Source organism: Leptonychotes weddellii, chromosome 4 (assembly GCF_054177405.1).
Source record: "Leptonychotes weddellii isolate Sample4059 chromosome 4, ASM5417740v2, whole genome shotgun sequence".
NCBI classification, from domain to species: Eukaryota; Metazoa; Chordata; class Mammalia; order Carnivora; family Phocidae; genus Leptonychotes; species Leptonychotes weddellii.
Window position 1 is genome coordinate 65424352 of NC_138372.1, and position 18513 is coordinate 65442864.

The window sequence follows — 18513 nt, forward strand, 5'->3', positions numbered from 1 at the left end:
CACACTGACTAACTGGAAGCTTAAACTCTGATTGTCCTATGTGTAAAGAATGAAATGAGAATCCATGGTCTGCATTCTTAAACTTGGCTCCAATTAATCTTTTTTTTTTTTTTAAAGTAGGCTCCATATCTAGTGTGGAGCCTAACATGGGGCTTGAACTTATGACCCTGAGATCAAGACCTGAGCTGAGATCAAGAGTCGGATGCTTAACTGACTGAACTACCCCGGGACCCCTTGGCTTCAAGTTAAAGCATTGTTTTACTTTTAAATCATCTTACCCTTTTATTTCTGGTTATTTTGATATCCTTCATGCATCTCTGTAAGCAGCTTTTACAAAATGAGGTGAGGTAGGAGTATATAATTTCAGACAATTCTTCTAAAACATGTTTTTAATTATAAACAAAAAAACTAATTATAAACAAAATTATGAAACATAAGCTTCTTATAAGATTCAACTATGAAAAGTTAAAGTTCTATTGGACTTAAAACAACCATATACCATTGTCAAAACTCATTGAATTGTACATCTAGAGTGTGAATTGTATGGAAATAAAGTGTTATTATATGGAAATTATATTTCAATAAAGCTGATTTAAAAAAATTGAAGTCTTCTTTCTCCCCTCTCTGCCCCATCTTACTCTTCTCTCTTCCCCCTTTCCCTATGGTAACCACTATTAAAAGTTTGATATGAGTTCTTCAGATCTTTTTTTAAAATATACACACTCAAAACAAAATCCGTTTACCCCCACTGAATTTGTCAGTAAAGGAGCCTGAATATCGCAGTTCAGAGGCCCCAACTCCACTTCCCTCAAAGGATGGTAATAAAAGGCAATTACATATGGCCTTGTTACTCAATTTCTGTGATCATCTCATATTTATTTAATTTTTGTCCATGTATACTAAGTAGTTCCAATACCTGAAAATAATGTTACACAAAAATCTAATAAACATTGGGACTGTATATAGCTATTTAATTCCTGGCTCCTGAAAACACATGCTGGCATGTTCAGGAGTCACTGAACTGACGTTCAGGAGTCACTGCTGTCCCTAATCAGGGGTAAGCACCTTAATTGTGATATGCTCAGAAATTAAAATTTCTGTGAAACAGGGCTGACAAATCTCATTCATATTTTAGGACTGGGTTTCTTAACCTCAGCACTATTGATATTTTCGGCTAGATCGTTCTTTGTTATGGGGGCTGTCCTGTGCATTGTAGGATGTTTAGCAGCATGCCTGTCTCTATGTACTACATGCCAGGAGCATGCACTCTCCCACCCACCATGTTGTAACAAAAATATCTCCAGACATTACCAAATGTCCCCTGGGGGGCAAAGTTGCCTCTGGTTGAAAACCACTGTTTTTAGGAGAAAGTCATCAAATTTATTTATATTTTAGGAGAAGAGCAGATATTCATGGGAAGGAGAAGGAAAAACAACCATAAAAAGAAAGAAATCAAATTTCCAAATAAGTATTCTATTTACTCTTCTAGTCTTCCTCTGAATTAACAAGAGCCCTGAAAAGAAAGGGCTGTGTTTAAAAAAACAGCTGTTGTCCCCATATAACTTTTCCCAGAAACCGAAATACCCTGTAAATGACTACAACCAAATCATGGTTAAAGAAGAAAACAGCCATCCCCACCTTGCTTACTCTTGTGTGGGGTTACCTTGGGGTTGGGGGGAAACCTTGGTTTCCTTCTGGATGTGGTCTTTGCTAGTGTCAGACAGTGAATGTTGATAAAGCACTCTGAGCAGCTAAGGAAGTGATGTCATATTCTTAGTATTCTATAACTAAGAATCATAAGTTTGAGAACTAGGCATGAATTTGGAAATTATCAAGTCCACTTCTCTTTTACAGAGATTCACAGATGAAAAATTTTTTTTTTAAAGATTTTATTTATTTATTTGAGAGAGAGACAGAGAGAGAGCATGAGAGGGGGGAGGGTCGGGAGGGTCAGAGGGAGAAGCAGACTCCCTGCGGAGCAGGGAGCCCGATGCGGGACTCGATCCTGGGACTCCAGGATCATGACCTGAGCCGAAGGCAGTCGCTTAACCAACTGAGCCACCCAGGTGCCCCACAGATGAAAAATTAATTGACTTAGCTAAAAGCATACAAAGTTAGTAAACTGCAAAGTAAGGACTAGATCCTAGCTCTCCTGACTCAGTCCAGGCTTTTCTATTGGTTTTAGTTTGGTGGAGAGAATTTAAGTAGGACAAGAAGGCACCATGTCAACTCCTCCCTCATCCCTTCCTCCACCTCCACTTTAAGGGGTCTCTCTTCTCTTCAAGATCTAAATAAGAATGTCTTGTACCTCTATTCTTTGATTTGTATAATATCCTAGGCCAGTGGTTCTCCACCATGGCTACACACTAAAATCATCTGGGGAGATTTTTAAAAAGTACAGATTTCTGGGTCCCAACCATAGAGATTTTTTTTTATTTATTTGGTCTGGAGTAAGACAAACATCAGTATTTCTTTTTAAACATTCCCCCCCAGGTGACTCTAATACATAGACAGGATCGAGAACCACTATTCTGTGCCCTCTCCATAATTTCTACCTGTCTTGGGGGTAAAGGGTGGGGAAGGGGGGAAGGAGGGAGCTTATATTCTCATGTTATCTCTGGCCCCAGCTTCCAGAGATTTAGATCCATTCAGAGATAGTTATTTTACAGGTGCTATCCTTTTCAACCATGTCAACATAGGCAGGGACTCCAGTCTTTCTTTGATTCCCTCAAAAAACCCTATTCACATAGGATAATAGGTTTTTCTCAGGTTTGGCAGATTGGAGTATTGCAGTAATATGAACACTTAAAATCAAATACCGAATGCTGGTGTTCTTCAAAGACTTGACAACCCTGTCTTGTGGCTGAGGCCTCTTCTCACTCCCTCTTTTACATCTAGAGTGTGAATTGTATGGAAATAAAGTGTTATTATATGGAAATTCTATTTCCCTGTCTCCCCGTTCCTAGTGCTTCTAACAAAGGACATTTTTGTGTTCTCTTTTGCTGTATTGTCTACTGACCCCAAGCCTTCAAGGATTGCACCTTTCACCCCAAAGGACCTGTTGTATTTTCCTAAACAAAGACAATTCCCTCCCTAAGAGCAAGTCGGGGTTTAGCTCTTCTGAAGGTCTGGTGAACATTGTGGTTGCTTCCCCCACATCTGTTCTCTGTTTTCTTAGTAACTACCCCACTTTTCATTTGTATTATCTACACTGCCCCGTGTAGCCCACATAATTGGGGGACGTTAACCCTACCCGACTCTGGGCCAGAGGTTCCTTTCTTGGTTCACAAAACCTGTGGTGTCTCAGTAATATTTTCATGGTGCCTTGAGGCCAACCAAACCAAACCAAAACCAAAATAAACAAACAAAATACAACTCTCCTCCTCCCCCGCCACCCCGCAAAAAACCCCTAACACTTTTGTTTATTAAGTATAAAGATCCCAGCAACCTAACAGTAAAATTGTGTGTGTTATCTGACAGGTATATCTGCGCTACTTTTGAAATGTTAAAACAGGCCATGGTGCTCCTGAGAGTTTGCTGCAGTGCCCCAGGACATCTCCATGCAATCAGGAAAGGGTAGCTCCAGTGTAAGTCAGCCCTTGCTTATAGTCAGTGTTTCAAAGATGGGCAGATGACCAATTCAGAATAATAAGAATAGACAAGATCCAAAAGAAGTTTCCTTACTTTTCTGAGGAGATGAATGTCCCCCTCCCTGAATATAGGTGTGCAAGCATGTAGTCAGAAGTGCTGGCAGTCACTGTGCTGTCCTGGACAGGGGCCTGCTTTATGATGAAGTACATGTGTGTTAGGTGGAGAAGAGACACAAGAGATTCTGGTTCTTGGATGGCATCATCGAGCAGATCAATCAAACCCACTGTAAAGTCTGCATTACTTTAGAACTACATGGACCAATAAATCTCCCTTGTTTTGGCAGCTTGAATTGAGTTTTCTCTTAATGCCTAAGGCAGACAAACAGCCTTTATCTCAATTTGGCTAAAATAGACTAAATTTGGCTATAATAGAAACGACCTGTCCCCCAAATGACTTTAAAAAAAGTTTATTTCTCTCTCTTTGAGGTCATAGTGTAGCATAGTCACCTGAGAGTTATCACGAGTTCAGGGTCCTTCTAGCTTTTTGCTCTTCCAGACCTAGGGCAGGGCATACCCCTGTCCTCATGGTATAAAATGGTATAAGATAGCTCTGGTGCTCCAACCATCACATCCTTTTTTTTCAAGCAGCAAATTCAGGAAGGGGAAAAAGGCACAACTCCTTCCTTTCAGTCCAGGGCCTGGATTTCATACCCAGCACTTCTTCTTTTCTCTCATTGGCAATACTTAGTCTCACTGTTATACCTAGCACGAAGGAAGCTGAGAAATGTGGACTTTCTTCCAAGTGGCAATGTGCTCATTTAAAACTCAAGGTTCAATTAATAAAAAGGAAGGGTGGAATAAGAAGTTGGGAAAGGCAACTAGCTGGCAGTCATCAACTGAATCAGAAAGTAATATATTTTTACATCACCATTATATATATTTTGATCCCTTCGGTGATTGACATACTGTTTGAGTCCAATTAAGTCAAGGTATCCAAGTCATCCCAGAAGGACAGATTATTTAAAAGCTTCCAGGGAGACACAGTTACACCACTGACCCCTTGTGCAGGGCTTTGCAGCAGTGCTTGGCGTGTGGTAGATGCTCAATACATGTTTGTTGAATGTTGAGTGAATGAATCATTTTTAGCACTGCATTTCAGCATTTCAATAACTCTTAAAATCCTCCTAAAATCTCCTAATGCAATTTCCTATAAGACATGATCAGAGCTCAACCTTTACTGAACAGCAAAGAGGAGTTGCCCATCAACATTTGTGCCCTACCCTTCTGTGTCATCAACACTGGTCACCAAATCTTGGACTTTGACTAGCTTTGGTTGCCCTCCAGAGGCCCCTCTCAGATTCTCCCTAACAAGCTCAAGGATGGGACCACACAAACTTCTTACCCAAATAGAGATCTGGGTTTCCTTCCTCCTTCCTCTATTCCTACTTGAAGAATTCATTCATTCATTCATTAAGATTTTATTTATTTATTTGAGAGAGAGAATGTGTGCATACCAATGGGTGGGGGAGGGGCCACGGGAGAGTGAGAAGCAGACTGCTTGCTGCAATGTGGGGCTTGATCCCAGGACCCCGAGATCATGACCTGAGCCGAAGGCAGATGCTTAACTGACTGAGCCACCCAGGTGCCCTGTCCTACCTGATGAATTTAGTATCATGTTCATTTTCAAGCCACAGGACTTCAGAGCTCAGAAGAAATGTAGACTTTTCTATTCAAGTCTGATGGCCTATGTGCCTAATGAGAATTAGAGCAATAACTCACTTCAGATACATTGTTTTTAACATGCAAGTGTTATCAACAGAGAGAGATAGAACACATGATATGTATCGTTTACTCTGTAAGAATTTCCCCCTAAAAAGACACAGGATTTTTAGAGAACAGTGAGCTCTTCCTAAGCAGTTGTATTTCAATAATCTAGTGGAGTTCTGCATTGTTTTCTTTCACATGAGAGCTATTTCTCTGAAGTGCCAGTTATTTTACTCAGTATGATTATTCTGAATGAGAGTTGGTAGCATTTTCTGTTCAAGGACATAGCAATTTACTTTTAGAATGAATTTTCTCCCCCTGCCTTTATATGCCAATACATGTAGGAACTGATATCTGGTGAATTCCAGATAGAGCCAATGTTTCTCACACTGTGATCTATGGATTACATCCAAATCATGCAGTGGTTTCTGGGCTCCATCCCAGCCTTGTCGAATCAGAATTTCTCCTGGTCAATCTGACGAATGTGATGTGCATTTCAAATGTGCACTTCATGTGATTCTTGAGTACACTAAAACTTGAAAACCACTAACTTAGACTTCTCAAATTAAATTAACATGATTTTTATACCTAAAAGGTATTATTACTGCTACTGATATTTCAACTACTAGTAGTTGCATATTGAGCAATATTGAGCTCTTATCACTTGTTTGGAAAAACAAATGAGACAAACAATGAATCATGGAACACTATATCAAAAACTAATGATGTATGGTGATTAACATAATAAAATGAAAAAAAAAGACAAACAAATGAGTGATGAGAAAATGTGCACAAAATGCAATAGATTCAACACCTTTCATTTAGTTTCCAATTGGCTTTTTTTTTTGGTTGAAACTATATGATGAGTCACCTCTGGATATGTGGTCACAGCTTTGAACTTAATCCCACTTCAGAAAGAGATTAAAGGGAATGGCTGTTGTAACATATCTGGAAACCTTCCTTTTTTTTTTTTTTTTTTTTTAATCTGTAGACAGGTAGTGTTTGAGTAACAGTGGGCCCCAACCACAGCATCCAGTGATCATCTATGAAAAGTAGATTTAGAAGTATTCTTAAAGATTGCTGGACTAATATGACATTTTGAAAGATAAAAATAAGGAAAGATACTGATTATTTTTTTAAAAGATTTATTTGTTTGAGAGAGAGAGAGCGAGCGAGCAGGGGAAGGAGCAGACGGAGAGAATATCCAAGCAGACTCCCGCTGAGCACGGAGCCCGACGTGGGGCTTGCTCTCAAAGGCCAGGAGATCAGGACCTGAGCCAAATCCAAAAGTCAGATGCTTAACCAATCGAGCCACCCAGACGCCCCAGTCAGTGATTATTAATAGCAGGATAATAATACTAGTGGAATGGTTTTGCAGGAAGGTGGTGGCAAATTGAATTTCTTTTGTATATCATTATTTCTAAGGATGGTCCAAATTCTGGTATTGTATGAGGTAGTATGGATGGTTTCCCTAGAGGCTGGAGAATAATTCATGGTTAAAATGTCACTTCTAATTTAGTGTCTACGTTTTACCATATGCTTTATTAACCTTCAGCCAAGCAATAGGATACTCATCAACACCTAAGGCATTTAATACATATGATTTCCAGAGAAACAGTAACCCAAAACTCAACCATCCTCCCTCTAGCTCAACTGATACATTCCCTAATCCCTCCAACATCAAGGGTATTGGTGTTGGCATGGCTGAGAGTGTCACACAATTTCAGCCTACGACACAATAATTATCCTGGGTTTTTTTGTGGGGGGGCAGTTTTTGCCAACTCAATTCAGCCAAAGAACAATAGGACACTGCTGGAGATGGAGGGCATGTAAATGTTTAAGTGACTTTTTGGTATGTTTTCAGGGTGAGTAAAGATAAAAAATAAACGGAAAAGAGTAAAGGACAGAGACTCCAAATTTGGATGAGCCACTGACTGCTGCCAGTGGAAACTGAAATGAGAGCCAACTCCGTTAGTGTCTTACAAGCTTAGACATGGGATGTCTACCCAAGCCACTGTCAGTTGAATATGTCTGAGCATAGCTCAGTTCCCAAAACGTGAATCTAGGTCAGTGAAATCCCGCAACATACTTTTGCCCACCGATTTTCTATGGTTTATTCCTGTGTAGATGGGGAGGACTGAGTTCATGGTGACAGGGAGAGTTGGAACGCTTTTCCAAAAATTCCACAAAGTCACCCCATCTGGTAGTCACTTCTGAAATCATTTTGTTCCTCACTGTCCCCTAGGACCTAGTACAAGGCCTGGTACAGCACAGGAGTTCTATAAATATCTGTCAAAGTGCTGATCTGCTCCTTTTTTCTCCTGTGCCCCTTAAATCCCTCAGTCACAGTGTTCTGTTACTTCTCTAAATGGAACTCAGCTTCTGCATGGCCCTTTCTATTTTCACAGCTACTTCTCTAGTCCAAACTCTCCTCTTCTTTATTTCTGGACTATGTGATGGCACCTAATTTTATTACTCCTAATCTTTATGCCTGTTAAATCATTACAGGCAGGGCGCCTGGGTAGCTTAGTTGTTAAGCATCTGCCTTCGGCTCAGGTCATGGTCCCCGGGTACTGGGATCAAGCCCCATATCAGGCTCCCTGCTCAGCAGGAAGCCTGCTTCTCCCTCTCCCTCTCCCCCTGCTTGTGCTCCCTCTCTTGCTGTGTCTCTCTCTGTCAAATTAATAAATAAAATCTTTGAAAAAAAAATCATTACAGGCACACTGCCAGATAGATTTTTTTTTCTAAAATACCACCTTCAGCTTTTACACCTCTGCTAAAAAATTTTGAGTGCCTCCCCACAGCCTGCAGACAAGAAAACCCTCATTTATTGGCCTTTGGATCAGGCCCAACTTATATCTGGAAACTGAACTTTTTTCCCCCTGCTCCCAGCCCTTGCTCCAGCCATTGTCTGTTGATTATAAAATAGATATTCCCCCCAGCTATCCTGTTTGTAATCACCACTCCTCCTCTATGACAGGCTTGCTGTTCATTCTGGTCCACTTGGACTTTGACTCCCACCTCCTGTGATCACACCTTCCTTAGAACTCCTATCCCTTCCAGGAGAACCCCACACCTACTAGTCATTTATCTTGTGTTATAATGTGACAGTATTTATCTTTTAATGTCCTGTCCTGTTTCTTCAATTAAGCCAGAGGGGCCTCATCTCAGTGTCCCCTGTGCTTGGGACAGAATCTTTGTCTGTTGCTGCTCGGTAAGAGTATTGCTGGATGGTGCTCAGGAAGCTCAAGCTTCAAGCTCATCTGTGACTCTTTTCAATTGCCCGCTGCTTTATTTTTTTTCTACTGCCTTTTAAAAAGTCTTTCTGCAAAAGAACAGTAATGAGAGGTTTTAGAAGCTTCACCCCCCCTCTTTTTTTAGAGGAAAGAGAGAGAGAGAGAGAGAGAGAGCAAGCATGTGGGGAGGGGGAGGGGCAGAGGAAGATGGAGGGAATGAGAATCTTAAGCTGGGCAAGGAGCCAGAGGCAGGTCTCAATCTCAAGACCCTGAGATTATGACCTGAGCTGAAATCAAGAGCCAGATGCTTAACTGGCTGAGCCACCCAGGTGCCCCGAAGCATCACCTTTTTTTCCTATTAGATTTTTATGTATAAATTAGAAAATGATATTGTTTGTTAGATATCCAATTTGATAGTTATATTCAACTGGTGCCTCCTCAAGGAAAAATGGAATTAGGTTGGAGTCTTCTGTGGTTTTCTATCCTCAAACAGGCATGAAGATATTCAGCTAAGCACAAGTCTCCCATCACCTACAGCCATTGAAAGAACAATGTCACAGTGGTCAAGAGTCTATGGTTAACCCACTTTGGAACTATCCCTATGGCTGGTGCTCTAAAATTAAGTGGTTGCTACTTTTTGCCAGGTGTTTGCACATCCACATGTTCAAGACACAGTCCTTCACCTTAACTGCCCATCCTGAAGCTTCTGATAGGAAGGAATGAAGCTCTCATTCCCTAGGGAGGCTGATTCAACTGCTTGTTCAGGATGAGACTGAGTATAGGAGGGAGGGGCCACACAGGAAGAAATGGTGGCAGAGCCAGAAGGACAACCCATGAACTGGGATTCTAAGTTACCTGCTTAGCCCTTGTTGCCATTTTGGCTCTTTAGACAACTATGCTTCTTTACTAATCAACATGATTATTTTTAAAGGTAAGTTCTTCTTTAATATCAGTAATGGTGTGAAGTTTAACCTTTTTGTCTCTTTGGCACAAATCTTCACACCTGGAAATCAGGTCCTGTTAGATTTTTCTGTGTGTGTGTGTGTGTGTGTGTGTGTTGGGGGAGGGGGTATGGAAACATGAGTCAAAGGCAAATATCCTGTCCTCAGAAAATGATAACAGCAATTTTTTGGTGATTTGGAGTATTTTAATAAGGAATTTTAGCATACCAAATGGAGTAGATGATGGCATTCAAGTTATTATCCAGTTAGGTATTATATTTTAAGTTATACAATGTTGAAATCTAGGCAGCAAAAAGGTAAGGAGCTTCTAGCTTTTGATAGCTTTAATCATGACACTTTCTCTACTTTTACTGCAACTTGGAATACATACTTTTGTACCTATGATGCATAGTGGTTGGCTTCTTCAGGTGTGTATTATTCAGGATTCTAAGTAGGTGCTTTTAGAAGTTGCAGAAATCCTTGAAGGCAGTGGCTCTCAATTAATCTGTGTTCCAAAATCACCTGTGGAACTTTTCAAAAATGCAGATGTGATCCAGACCCAGAACATTAGGATTTTCTGAGGCAGGTCCAGGGCAGTGTGTCTTCAGAAAGTTCCTCAGGTCATTTTAAGCCACACCTCTCATTAAAAACCACTAATTTAAGGTCACTTAGGCTTTTTCTCTTTTAAGTAAAAGTCTTGGACTCAAAGGCTACCCAACTGAGGCTTAAATTCCCCCTATAACATCCCACAAAGTCTGCTGAATATTTATCAATGTCCCATCATATAATGAACAGAATAAGCAGCACTTTAAATGTAATTTCTTCCTCTTTTTTCTCTCTGAAATTATTCTTGAAAGCTCAAGAGAATAAAAGCCCTATTATTATTCCCTTTCTCCTACTTGGCCAATTTTGCCTTCTTCCTGCCTTGGAACTGGTGCTGAAATTCAGCATGGCTGTTTTGGTCCCACAGCTTCAGATTATTTATGGCCCTACCGTGCCAAGTATTTTATTTTGGCCACCCCAGCCTTGTTGGCATGCTCTGGGAATATCGTCAGATAAGACAACTGTAGCCAGGAAAAGAAGCATCAACAGTTGTTACAAACTCAGAGGCTATTTGGTTTTCTGTTAATTTCTTAATTCAGGCATGGTATATTTAAAAAAAAATTATTGTTTTGTGGATCTGGTGAATACAACTGGAACAGACAACCAAATAATAAGACTAAATTAAACCCACAATAGGATTGTCAGCATGCGTTTCACAGTAAAGACCCAAAGTGGGAAATCTTGTGGCTACACACTGTAATTCCCTGTGACAACAACAACTTGAAATGCAGAGTCTTTATTTTTCCATTTCAACCACTCCGTTGACACTAGTTAGCTCTCATTCTGTCTTTTGGTTTTTGCTATTTGTTGTTCCAGTTGTCATCAAAGGAAATTCCAGGCAATAAAAAAACATACAAAATCCAAACACATTAAGGGTTTTTCCATCTTCTTTCTTTATATGACCATCTATAAAATAACATGGACATTTTTGGACATAAAATCAATGCTGAAGCTGAGTCAAAAATGAGAGGAAATACTGTCTGAGTGACCTCTATTATATGGTTAGTCATTCAAGAGAAAAAACACACTTCATGCTATGAAATTTAAATTAGGTGCAAAGCAGCCCATGTGCTCATTCAAGGAATCTTAAAAATGCAGCTAGTTATTTCAGGAAGTAGATAAGAAACCCAAAGACATTTCCATCAAGATACATTATGAGCGTCATAATTTAAAATTACAAGTCTACTGGAATTCCACTTACTAGATTTCAGCTCCATTTACATGACAAAGACAAAAAAGGAGTGGTGATCTCATAATTCTTTTCTTACACATCCTTTCAGTACTTCTATCGAAAGCATTTTAAAATAATAATTCATCGTGATACAAAAGAATAGAATTATTAATCTAAAAAAAGCCCAATAAACAAAATTGCAGATGCCAAAAGAGGAAAAGAACTAGTTTCTGCAAGGGGTTAGGAAGGTGAGGGTGCTCTCCTTGCTGTCTAGCCGGCAGATGGCACAGCCCCCCAGCTTGTCAGCACCGCGGCCCCTCCAGCTTGGAGCTGCCTCCTCTGATTAGTTTGGGGAAAGTTTTAGCTAAATGTCACTTCCCCACCTCTTCCCACCTTCTCTGCCTCTCTCTCTTTGTCCACCTTCCTTCCTTTCTTTTTTTCCCCCCGTAAATGACTGGAAGTCTGAATGCTACCAAGGAGATTGAGTTAAAAATCAATACAGTGAGTCCCTCCAGAGGGCAGGAATTATAGTTTGTCCTCTTATGACAGAGAGCATGTAATTAATCCAGGTTCCTGGAAAGGAAGTCGATTTTGGAATGGATCTAGGAAAAAATGGATAGGGTGTGGTGCAAATCTACTCTTTGCCGTGACTTTGCCTCCCCAACTTTACTGAGGTATAACTGACAATTAAAACTTGTATATATTTAAGGTATAAGGGCTAGGGGGAGGGAAAATGGGGAGATGTTGCTCAAGGGGTACAAAGTTTGTCTTTTTTTTCCTTAGTTAATAAAATAAAAACCAGCCTAGTCTGCAGTAAAGACAGGGATCATGTAGAAGGTAAAGCAGGGGTTTGAGAGTTAGACCCTGTTATTGGAAAATTATTTATGTAAGTTAATCCCAGCCCACTTCCAATAATACATTATATACATATTTTTGTAAACTTTAAGAATTAAACATACAAAGCAGCCCCCTGGACCATGACTCCCTCACTCCTTAAAGTACCACTATTCTGACTGCTGATAGCATAGTTTTGTCTCCTGTTTAAATGAATGAAATAATAGAATATGTATTTCTTTATTTTTTACTTTTTAAGTTTTTTTAAAAAGATTTTATTTATTTATTTGAGAGAGAGAGAAATTGAGAGACAGAGCAGGAGTGGAGGGGGCGGGGCAGAGGGAGAGGGAGAAGCAGACTTCCCACTGAGCAGGGAGCCCGCTGAGATGAGGGGGTGGGGAGGGATCCCACTTCCCTGAGATCGTGACCTGAGCTGAAGGCAGGTGACCTGAGCTGAAGGCAGATGCTTAACCGACTGAACCACCCAGGTGCCCAAGAATATGTATTTCTTTGTGATTGACTTCTTTTGCTCAAATTATGTTTGTGACCAGCAGTTGCAGATGTGTAGCAACTGGAGTTATCATCTTTGAGAAGGCAAACATTCCTTCTGCAAGAGTACTAGTAGGTCCAGTGCCTGTGTAAGAATTAATTAATCCTACACTATTTTCTTTAATAGCCAGAAGGGCAGGATGAAGGTATGCTTAGAGGCATGTGCAGAATGATGGAAAATGTGGGGGGAAAACTATAGAATGGACAGATTGCTCTGAAGATGGATTTTGCTTAGATAATAGTATTTCTAGGATAAGACTTGATGTTAAATGTCTTTAGGTATTTGTTCAAATCAACCTAACCTCCAGTACCTTGACCATATCAACAGTGAAATGCAGTAATAATATGTCCTCTTTTCTTCCTTCCCTTCATTAAATATACTCTGTATTAAATGTGCCCTGTATTAAGTGTGTTCTGGGCTTTTCAGCAGAGAGTCGCTAAAGTCTTCCTAGATTGATGATTTCATTTAAATATACAATGCACACACTACTAAATCTACTACAACCTAGACAGGTATGATGACTATCTCCATAAGATCCCACTTCATTAACCAAGAATCGATTGCAACCCATTACAAAGTGTTTCAAATGCAGTAAGACTATCCAGAAACCCTTGGGCTCTCAGCTTTGCATGAATATATAAGAAGTAGTTTTCTGGCTCTGAAGGAGGCAAGTATCCAGCAAGTAGTGACAGATGTGGGAAGTATTCAAGCTCTCAGTGTGTGGCACGAAGGCACAATTCACCTCCATTTAAATGCTATGCCCTTCAAAAAGATGCCCAAGTGGCCGCGGGCTTCTCTACAGAGACACCAAGATTTGCAAGGGAAAAACAGGCATCTGGGATAAACTCACATCTTTCCTCACAGGTCAGATCCTGGACACCATAGCAAAAAATGGGAAGAGGTGGTGGATAGTTGGAGAGAGGGGAGGAGAAAGAGGAAGCTCAGATGAAACAAATCTATAGCAAAATAACTGGGAAAATCTTTCAAACTGAAAAAGAATGAGTATGGAGTGAGGCGGGCAATTGGGGAGAGGAAAATTAAGGACCAGGACATCTGATTCCAGAAGATCGTATTCAAAATGTTTTGTTTCATCAGATCTCAGTATTTTCATCGATAAAATGGAAAAAATAAAACCGATATATGTTCACTATGTGCAAGTGATCTGTCTCTATCCATTTGTCTTCCTGCCTACCTATATCAATTTTATTATCTCCAAATTAGTATTAGGACTTACCACACTACCAATTTTAATGACTTTTCTAATACAAGAGCCAAAACTGTTCTCAAATACATAAACAGTTCAGCTCACTAAATGTGAATTTCAGCAAACCACCTAGTTCTGACCTGAGAACATGACTGCATGGAGTTCTCATTATTCTTCCATTCAGTTTATTCCTCGGCTTTCACTACAAAGAGAAGTTTTTGATGCTAGAAACATGGTAGGTGGGCATTTGCCAACTCTACGGGCCCATAGTTTAGGAAGGACATTTGCTGATGGAAAATATGATCTCCAAAGAGTGAATACTGTTCCAGTAAGTGAGGATTATTTATAGCTTCTGACACAGAAGGTTTCAAGTATAGAGTGAACATCATTAATTACACTAACTCAAATAAACTCTACAGGAAAGAGGACTATAAAGTCCACACAGGATGCCCTTAAATGATGTGATCTTAGAGGACTAGACTTGATGATGAGATGGGAAATGAATGGAGAAATGGTAGTGAGTCCAAGGCATACAATGGGACTTGGGGCTTGGCTTTTTTTCCCTAGGTTATCAGTGGTCCTCTTTTCTGATTGCAGCATCTTCCCCCTTATTTCTTTCTTTCTTTCTTTTTTCAAAAGGAATGGTGGTCCAACATCTCTAAAGCAATACAGACCTCTCTGTTCAGAAGCCCAGACTCCTGCTTCATGGAGATAAACTCATCTTCTTCCTCACTTTTAAGTTGCTATCTCTTCAGACTTCACCTGCTCCATCCCTCTAACCAGTCATATCTCTAGGAGCCCATAGGAAAACTCCTTATTGGTTGGACTAGTTTGCTCAAATCTCATGTATTATCTGGTTCAGTCTTTGTCTATACTGTGTTCCCACCTGGAACACGGTCTCACTGAATCCCGCCTTGCCAAACCCTTTAAGACCCATGTCTAGCCCCATTTTTGTCCATGAGGTTCTCTCTGAATATCTAGCCCTCAAGGAGCTCCATCTTATCCTGTGAATAGCAGTCAGGGCTACTTCACATAATGTTTTGCTAGTTAACCATATTGTATTATCTCTTAGTTTGTTACATGTTCGTTTCTCCAGACTATTTAAGTTAGGGACCTATATGAATTAGGGACCAAGCTCTTTGAGTTAGGGATCTAGTCTCCCCAGAATGGCAGATGGAGCTACTTTTTGTAAATCGTCTACCCAGAGGATGTTCCATCTGCTAATTAACACAAGAGCACAGTATAGGCCAGCTTCAGCCCTCTCCTTCCCTTAAACTCAATTTCAGACATGTGCTGACCAACCCAGCTAACACGGATAGATACCACAGTTAGTCCCCGAGGAGAAAAATAATCCTTCTAGATCCTTTGAGTGATACCATCCATCAAATGTTTTCTTTCAAGACACCACCTTTCCTATATGTGGAAAGCAACACAGCCTTCCCGATGAAGCAGAACAAAAGACATTCTCTAAAGGAAACATAGAAAAAACCACCAATTTCAAATTCTGAGGCAGCCTGTTCAGCAACAATTGTTAAAAATCCTAGAAATACAATCAAAGATACAGTAGGAGGAAAGGAAGATGGAAAGGCCAGGAGAGCTGGGTGAAGAAGTTGCAGGCAGGGTGGGGGAACTCAGCAATTGGCAGGCAATGATTTCTTCTGAGACAAAATGCACCAAGTCTAGCACTGAGGTAGACGAGTAAAGACCTAAAAGGGCAAAAAAATTAATTGTGCACCCCGGAACACACAGATTTCCTCTTTTTGCCTGAGAGGAGCTTCTGTCTTTGGTCACAATGGTGTTGATCTGAGAAGGCTTGAGTACCAGCCTGTTCTCATCCTGCCACTCCTGCTTGCTGCCCACCCAGTAGACAGAATTAGAAAAACCATGTGGCAGGCATTGCCTGCTGCATTTCAAAGGAGCATAGTTTTGTATCTACCTTTAGGGCCTTCTGTGCAGATTCGCTGGATCCAATTGCGATTAGATTAGGTCCAGCCATGCTGCAGAAACTCTTCAAATGCAAAGCATCAACCACCGGGACTGTGGAGACCGCATAGTCCTATGTGTATAATAGAAACAAGCAGTTTGGCATTGCAGAATAATTCTAAAACTGATTTAAACCTGCCTGAAACATGGCTAGTTCTAGGTCCTGAATATCTGGAAGAAAAACTGGGACCTGTAGGTTTTGGTATTGCCAGTTAAATAAAGACTACTTTTTTTTTTTTTTTTTTTTTTAAGAGAGAGTGAGCACTGCATAGGGTGGAGAGGGAGGGGTAGAGGGAGAGAATCTTAAGCAGGCTCCCTGCCCAGCTCCATCTCAGGACCTTGAGATCATGACCTGAGCCAAAATCAAGAGTTGGACACTTAACTGACTGAGCTACCCAGGCACCCCAATAAAGACTACTTTTAAGAAGAAAGTGCAGAGCCTCCTTCCAGATGTGTGATTGTGTCAATGGCTAGCTTTGCTGGTTGATCCATGGAGTAGGCTACTCTGGAAGGCCATGTCTGAATATCCTGTACAAAATAGAGCCTCATGTCCTCAAGGGGAAAAGAGCTTCCTAAGCAGTCTGGTGAGCCAATCTATTAATAATCAGTGGCGTAAAGGGACCTTGAGAGGATGTATGTGCAATATCTAGCCCAGTTTCCAGCACATAGTAGGTACTAAGTACAAGTGATCCTTGATTCCATTGTGAAAAATCCATGTTTCATGTTTGAGTCAGTTGGGTCTCCAGATTTTTTTGAAAGTCATTTATTTTGCAGGAAATCTGCCAGGTGGCTATATGATTATACACTGGGAGAACAAAGAAGATGTCTATAACCTTGTCTTTTGCGGCTATGGTCGCCCAATGCAGCCTATTTATTGAGAAATTTGAATATGATAGCTCTTAAAACTTCTAGCAAATGTACAAATATTAGGAATTATTTTGCAGAGCTGGTGACATATAGATACCATTATTCATGACATGCTGATTTAATGTGTTTATGAATATTTATTAATTACTGCATGCCAGACATCAATGATCTAACTTTACCTACCTTAAAAGTATCAGCCAAGATTTCAGCACCTCGTTGATTTGTCCTTTTGGAAAGGCCCACAAAAAATTCTCTGCCTATAATAAATGTCATGGAACACAGTGAGTACAAGGGACCAGGGACGGCACGCTGTTTCTTTATATTATATACTGACCTTGAAGCACCACACAGTTCTTTCCTACCACACAAGGCAGCTCTGCTTGTACTCTGACCTCTGCTCTCTTTACACAGATCTGATTTCAAGCTATTGTCCTTAGAAATAAACTTGTTCAAATACACAGAGGCAGAAAGTAGAATAGTGGCTACCAGGGTCTGAGGGGAGGAGGAACTGGGAAGTCAGTGTAGTGGGTATGAAGTTTCAGCATTCGAAGGTGAAAACATGCTGGACATGGATGGTGGTGATGGTTGCACACTGAACTACACACTTAAAAATAGTTAAATGGTAAGTTTTATGTTATATAGATTTTAGCACAATAAAAGAAAAAACGTTCCACTTAGGAAATAACAGAATTAAACACCTTCTTGTGTAATAAAAAATTAATAGCAATGACAATTCTTCCTTTTTTTCCCTAAAAGAATGATACTAGACATTCATGATAAAGTCAGATTCCTTTACTTATAACGACAATGTAAAGGCTGAAGAAACTATCTGCATAAAGGGAGTTAAGGGCTGATTGGTCTTCAGGCCTGACCTCTAAAGAGATATCCTTAAAACTCTTATTTGTTGTTTCAAGTCAAAACATCAGAGATGCCTATTTGCAAAGTACTAAAGTTTGGGAGGATGGAAATTTCTAGTCATTTGGCTTTTCTGAAATTCCATAAATTTTCTTCTCAGAAGGCAAAACACCAAATAAAAATGGTCCCCCAGTGAGAGGCAAACAATTATAGTAGATAGTATTAAGCAATATATAATTTTGAAGATTCTTAACTTCCCTTAATTCTTTGAGAAGAATTCTACATGAAATGTGAAAAAATATTCAAAGAGAAATCAGTATATTTGATCCAGAACATTAGGATAAAGTATAAGAAGAAAAACCAGGTACAAAGAATTGCTTGATAGACTTTACAAATGTTACAAACTTAATCCTCATAATGTCCTTAAAAAAGAGGTAAATGACCTAGGTCAAATGATGTTATGATAAGTTCCAGCGGCGTATGCTCTTCCAGGCAGAGGACTCTTTGGTGGCACACTGACAGGTTTTTTTATTTTTGTTTTTATTTTTGTTTGGTAATGGTATGTCTCTGTTGTCACTTGAGAAAACTCACTACATACAAATCAAAACTTAACTAAGAGAAAGATCTTTTATTTGGCAAAATTATTACTCACTTTATTAAAAAAGCTGAAATTAAAAAAATTCCTTAATTCTTCTAAGATAAAAATAGATTTATAAATTAGATTTATACATAATTTTTAGGAAAAATATTTAATGGATTAAGCAAATTTAAACAAATTTATAATGGGGTATGCACACTATTTCTATTTTAAAAGACTAAGGTAGTAAAGCACAAAGAAAAGCAAACTGCTTATCTCTTTAAAAAGTCAGCTGGACTTCTGTTTCTGGCAGTATGGGGGACTAGATCCCCTAAATG

General features: G+C 39.8%; 1 protein-coding gene across 4 annotated transcripts in view; it reads right to left on the reverse strand.

The window, feature by feature from the left end:
* The window catches only part of DDAH1 (dimethylarginine dimethylaminohydrolase 1), a 123060-nt gene that overhangs the window by 15654 nt on the left and 88893 nt on the right, over positions 1-18513 (reverse strand). For all 4 annotated transcript variants that reach the window (XM_081818695.1, XM_081818692.1, XM_081818694.1 and 1 more), the window contains 2 exons: positions 16927-17000; positions 15830-15949 (listed from right to left, as the gene is read on the reverse strand). In XM_081818695.1, coding sequence (XP_081674821.1) covers positions 15830-15949; positions 16927-17000 — 194 coding nt within the window. The remainder of the gene's footprint in view (positions 1-15829; positions 15950-16926; positions 17001-18513) is intronic.